This window comes from Tauraco erythrolophus, chromosome 9 (assembly GCF_009769465.1).
Source record: "Tauraco erythrolophus isolate bTauEry1 chromosome 9, bTauEry1.pri, whole genome shotgun sequence".
Lineage (NCBI taxonomy): Eukaryota > Metazoa > Chordata > Aves > Musophagiformes > Musophagidae > Tauraco > Tauraco erythrolophus.
In genome coordinates this window covers 24,518,296-24,524,651 of record NC_141473.1, presented here as the reverse complement: position 1 = coordinate 24,524,651, position 6,356 = coordinate 24,518,296, and the positions used below count along the sequence as shown (strand labels likewise).

Here is a 6,356-nt window from a genome sequence, read left to right as displayed (position 1 = left end):
AACTCGGGCACCAGAGAAGCATGCACAAAGCTTGCTGTCTCTGGAAAACCTTTGATCCATGCTTCACAGCACACCCACCCGAAGTCACTGTCAACAAGAATTAAGCTCACCTGGCAGGAAACCACCCGAGCATGAAGACAGCTTTATCAGGGAAACCTTTGTTGTGATAGGCTTACACCTTTTGCTGTAGGTGTGCAGGCGCCGTCCGTTTCTCCAAACACAGGAAACTACTGCAAATCTGCAGAAGGGGAAACTGTTCATATTCTCCCTGTTAATTGCACCAGCACCTATATGAATAGTACAGCTTAAGAAATCCAAAGATGATATTATTGGGGAATTAGCACTGCCAACTCCTGATCTTCCCTTCTCTAGGTGTCCAGCTTAGGGTGTGCTGACAAAGGCGATTGTCTCTGGGGGTTCTCACCCTCTCTCAGATATGGAGGAGAACTGTGTGAGCAGTACAAAATCTGAATTTTACCTATTATTACTAAATCCCAGATGCCTTCCAGCACTGCAGGACTATGTTCAAGTCTTACAGCACCAATAAATGTTGGTTCCACAAATTCAGAACATAATGTGTGCTGGTAGACATTTTTAGAGAGCGAAAGTCTTTATAAGAGGTTCTTACTGTGAGGGAGTGAAGAAAACAGGACAGTGATTCCATGCTAATCACCCTTGCAACCAGTTTCTCAAGTAAAATACAGATTAATGTGGTGTTGGCCAGAGGAGTAGTTTCCTGCATTATTGACAGGATCAGGCAAATCCAATTTCAAGTTTTCAGAACTTCGTTGCTATTAGAACAGATGACCATCAGGCCTCTGGAAAAACTCCTGTTTTTTCCCACTAGATCACAGCTTCTAGTAAGTTAATTACTAGCTTTATGGGCACAGAAGACAGAAACAACTTGTTTTAATCATCTCCTATTTGAGGAACTCTGCACTGTTTTCTGTTGAGAATATGTAGAAGCAACTGTTCTTTTGCATTAGTATTTCTACTGCTTTAGCTTTTTGCTCTTCTTGTTGTCATTGCATTATTACCCACTGTTCCATCATCATTAATACTCACAAGCTGACGTTTGTACAAATGCATTTTTATTGTTTTAACAGAACCAAAGAAAGGTTTGAAAACATTAGACTATACAATACATTTTGGTTTATAACAAACTTTTATAGTGGTAAAACATTTCTGAGTGACATTCATGGTCTTTTTCAAATTTTTGCTGCATTTCAGGTCCGAAGACCAATAGTGTTCAAAAAAGCAGTAATTGCATAAGGTGGACAAGTATCCTATCTTCTACCAAACAGTTCAAGAGCTTAGAGCAAACATTCTGGAAGAGTATCAAAGGCAACCAGATTCATAACTTTCCTGCAACATTCCTCAATAAACTAAAAGTGATCTTTGGCATAAACAATTATGTATTAAAGGCCTTAGTAATATTGCATTAATATCAGTCAAGCAACTAAACAGTGATGCTAAAAAAAGAAAAATATCTCAGAGAAGCCTGAATGGGGTGGGGAGAGGCAGGAGGGAAATGTGAGGAGCATTGAGAAGTAATACAGGAAGACTACTTAGAAAATCCCTTAAAATAATCCCTACCTATTCAGTGTTATTTACTATTAATAGAAATTCTACACTACAATTATGTTAAAGATCTGGTATAAACCATCCAAATGCAAAACATTCAGTTTAAGGCTCTGGCACCCCTTCCTTCCTCTTCCTGTTGCAGGTACATGCAGGAAGAGAATACTAAGGAAAGATCCCGAGTATCACGTCTTTCATAATACCCAGAGACAAGGAGTGAATTAAAGACCAACAAACGCTTTCTTTTGCTAAGGTCAGTCTGAGGCAGATGTATTATAATTAGTTTAACTTCCCTTTTTAGATAACAGTGCAACAAAGGGGGAGTAGAGGGGAGAAAGTCCAACTGTAGAATAGCTCTTGCAGACAGGTGAAAGGACAGCTGACAATGTTGTGTGTCTCCTTTTGCTGTTAAGACTGAGCAGTTTTTTCCCCAAGGGCACTTTCTGTTAAAGGTGGTTTGATCATGTGACAATTTTCAGCAAATGAAGAGGGCATCATGAGATCAGTGCTGATCTGGGCAGAATCCTGCAAGTGTTCCTTGCAAATGTACAGAGACTCATCTAAAACAGTAAGTTGTCCTTTCTGTCAAATGCCAAAGATACTATGGAGCCATTGAATGAATACTGTGTTGTGTATATGAAGGCATGTTTCAATTATGGAAGGATAAAAGCATCTCAAGTCTATTTTAGCAATAGAGTGGGGAGATTTTGTGGACTTTCATTATTGTGGTTTTGTTTGGTTTTTTAAGATACAGTAAAATTTTGTTCAATTCACTATTGCTACAACTTGAAAAAAGATTGAGCCTCCAAATGTCCAAAACCAGTAAAAATATCCTTTTAAATTTAGCATTTGGAACCACCATTTGTAGGTAGAGATCAGACTACTAAAAAGGGTTTCACATCCCTGCAGTGCTTGAGTATCAAAAAGCTCATGCATTGTTGGAAACAAGGGCAGTGAGGCAAAAGGTCTTTTCTAATTGAGTATCTTCATCTTTTAATTTCCACCTTGAGTAGCTGAATAGCATTAGACAGAGGTAATAGGAGAAAAAAAAAATTGCATATGCTCAATTGGTTTTCAAAAGCAAAGAGCCAGCATGTGGCATTTTCTGGTCCTGGACAATCAGCTAGCTTAAGAGAACCAGGGTTTTTCAGCTCAATACATTAACTGAATTGAGCAAAAAGGAAAGAGTTCCATGAGTTAAGGTCTCCATGTGTAAGGCTCAGGCTGTCAGCAGTGTGCACTAACATCCACTGCAAAGCACTTCAGTACAGTACAAGAGTTCTGGAATGCCTACCTACAGGGTGACAGAAGGGTGACAAAGACAGCTCCAGTTTTGTTAAAGTACTCTTGCCAGGCAAAAATCAAAAGAAAAGAAATATCATTTCAGACATGAAACTTCAATCATCAATTTACAACTGTCCTGCTGCCCCTCCCCTCCTTTTAATTAAAAACCTGACACCTTTCATCATCTCTGCATGGTTTAAGAACAGCCAGCTAAAATCCTGTTGAAAAGCTGAATGTTTCTATACCAATGATTGTCCCTAAAAAACCGCCAAGTAACCAATAGTGTCCTAGACTCTCCATACAAGCTTAAAGTGAGGTCCATGTTTTATATCATCACATGGAAACTACTGGAACATACAGTGCATAAATGAAATGTGCTTCTTGGAGTACAGAATTCATGAAGAGAATCTTCAAAAGCAAAAAAAATAAAGGATAAGGACCTGTCTGTCGGAAGCAATTTTGAGGTGTTTGATAACAAACACGTTCCAAAGACATTTGAAATGCATTCTCTTATAACTCATACCCTTAGAATGGGGCATTAGCTAATCTTAAGCTCATGTATACAGCACCTTTGCCGTTAATATATCTCTTCTGTTTCCAATAAAAGGCATTTTATGTTACAGACAACAATACTTATGTGGCAAGTGTTTACTGATACCATGGGGTCTTTCTGACCCAGCGAGAGTGAATCCAGCATCTGTTCTTATCTTAATGGATGCTGCTTCAGCTTCTCTCACAGTTTCCTTCACAGACTGCATGAGATTCTGGGCATTATGAACCAACATCTCAGTTGCCTGTCAAGAAAATGAAAGATTTCCAAAGCATTAGTACATACCATGTTCAGGACAGCAGCGTGGAAACCTATTATGCATGAGGACTCCCAGTGCAAGCAATTAAATCAGTCGATTGCTGACAAACTATGAAAAAGTAAATTAAACACCTGGTCTCTGGAAACCAGCAAGTGTTATCCTGACTCACAAGACGACCTTCCTATTTCTTACTGTGTATTTGTGCAAAATCTGAACAAAAGCTTAGTGCCTCAAAGTAGACTAAAATCCATCAGAAGCCGAAACTGCAGCATTTCAACTAAAACCATGCATTTGGAAGCTAACAGAAGGGCACGACAAGCACTCAGAGGTTGTTGGAGAATCAGTATTTTCTCTACGATGCACCAGAGGGCGCTACTACTCCTCTGATGTCCAACCTGCCGTCTTTGTAGACGCAGGTTCGTTCCTTGACTGGCTTCCTGTTGTTAACTCCGGGAGATAGAAGTTGTTCATATAAAATTTGAACCAAAGTAGCTTTTTGGCTTGGGAAGCATTGATGTTCCTCTATTAAAGTGTAGCTTTTGAGCCAGAAACCAAGGCGCTGTACGAAAATTATCTTCGAACAGCTGAGGTAAGCTTCCAAACATTGGGTTCCCAGAACACATCCGATACTACATGTTGTAAATTTTTCCACATCAAATTGATCAACAATTCCACACTACCACCAATTTTTACACCTCTTACCTGTTCCGACTCTTCATCGCTGATATTAGTTCTGCCCAGCATAGTAGCTTTGACAGTGGAAAGAATTTTGAGTTGTGTACTGATGGTTGGGATTCGCTCACAGACCTAAGCAATGGGGATAAAAAAACATTTCACATTGTAAACTGAACCAATACATTATCTATTATTTTTTCAGATAAATTATTTGATTTTGTTTACTATTAGATAAGGAATAAGCATAGAAGGATCTTACAACCTTCAAGATTTTCGGACAAATATTGGTAGGATACTTGAATCTTATTTTACTCGCTTTGGGAATTTTGGGGATAGAGCCAACATTTTTCCCTGTCCTCCAGATATTCCTCAAGGATCTGCTTTTTTAGGAATGGGATAATGTCTATTTGTCTGAGACCAAAAAACTAAGGAGTGTTGTATTTCTGCTACTGTTCTTTGATACAAAGGACATGAGTAGATGAAATACAGAGCAACGCAGGCTTAGGACAGACCAGCATCATAGCACGGTATTTTTCAGAGCTTCTTTGGACAGTAGCTTCTTCCACTCACCTGTAATCAAATCCTGACTTCTCAGAATATATATGGCCATGGGATGTAAAAATAGACATAGAACTTGCAAAACTTTACAAGCTAAGGAAACATACATGATTTACTGCCACAACTCCTGTGCTAGAAGCAGAGAAGGAAGTATTTGAGGCCTTTACAAGGTTGACTCATTACCTGCAAGAGGTTTGTTCTAATGCGCTTGTCAGTGCACTGCTTCGCCACCTCTTTGGCCAGCCGAGTGACTTCATCTGATGCCTTAGCAATATCCTTTGCACACTGAATAAGGGCACGCTTGTTTCCACTACCTCCTCTCACCAGGCGCGACATCTCTGCCATTAGCAGCGCCATTCGTTAGCAGCAGCAATGATGTCATTACCCTGAAGAGAACAACATGAGTTAGTGTTCATGCCAGGACAACAGCTTCACAGAAGTCACGACTGAACAGCAGTCTACATTTTGGTAGCAATCCTTTCAAGAAGTTAAGGATGGAAGAAACCATCTGTCAACACAGAAGAGGTTCTTCATCAAGGAACAGGGAAGATCTGTACTAATTATGTTTCTGACATTTTTCTTCCTAACATTCAGGAAAAAAGTTCACTTCAAAACTGGGAAAAGAAGTGGTAAAGAAAAGTGTTAGTTTGTCCACAGAATTGGAGTTACTGCTCTGCTGGCTACGTTTTAAGATAAAGCATGTTATTAGCATTTGAAGTTCCAGATTTCCCAAAAAAGGTGCTTTTTTCTTAAAAAAGTGTGCTAAATAGCTTGTTAAAACCAAATAGCACTAAGTTAAATACTGTAGTCTTAACAGTTGAGCATAAAATTTTCAGTGGCATCTGAAACTGAAGTTGTTAAAGCATCAGCTATGCTGCTATAATGCTAACGGATAAATGGAAGAGAATCTGTGACATACAAAACTTGTCACTGGTAACATGGAAATGAGATGCAACTACTACTTTTTTTTTTTCTAAGTTATTTCTTGAAAATAAATCTTTTTTGACGAAATCTCTCCCTTTAATATAAAGCTTCCAGGAGAGAACTTGATATTCAGAAGATAATAGTGATATTTCTTACATCAAATCCAGATTTCTTTATTAAGTACATCAAAATTACAGTCATAGAAATACTGAGAAATATTTGAAAGATGTGAATTAAAGATGACCAAGGCAAAGCCCTTTCTCATACACTGTTCCAGAGACAAACCTAATGCAAGAAAAAGCAGACCTAGATGATCACTTGTTAGTAGTCTGTTAGCATATTTAGATTCACCTTCATAGAAAGTCGTTAGACACAAGTGACCTATTCGTGCCATGAAGCATTCCGGTTGTGTGGATCAAATATTAGCAGAGTGAGTTTAAGTATTAGCACACTCCTTACTCGGTATAATTCCACAATTCATGACCGATGAAGTTCAGAGCAAAGAGTACACCCAAAGAGCAAAGA

General features: G+C 38.8%; 1 protein-coding gene across 1 annotated transcript in view; it reads right to left on the bottom strand.

Moving 5' to 3' along the window:
* Positions 1 to 2,216: 2,216 nt before the first annotated feature.
* Positions 2,217 to 6,356, bottom strand: part of VCL (vinculin) — a 62,498-nt gene continuing 58,358 nt past the window's right edge. Inside the window, 5 exon segments of the mRNA XM_086617041.1 lie at positions 2,217 to 3,548; positions 3,551 to 3,659; positions 4,377 to 4,481; positions 5,091 to 5,269; positions 5,272 to 5,293. Of these exon segments, the coding sequence (XP_086473167.1) occupies positions 3,514 to 3,548; positions 3,551 to 3,659; positions 4,377 to 4,481; positions 5,091 to 5,269; positions 5,272 to 5,293 (450 nt within the window). The 3' untranslated portion in view covers positions 2,217 to 3,513.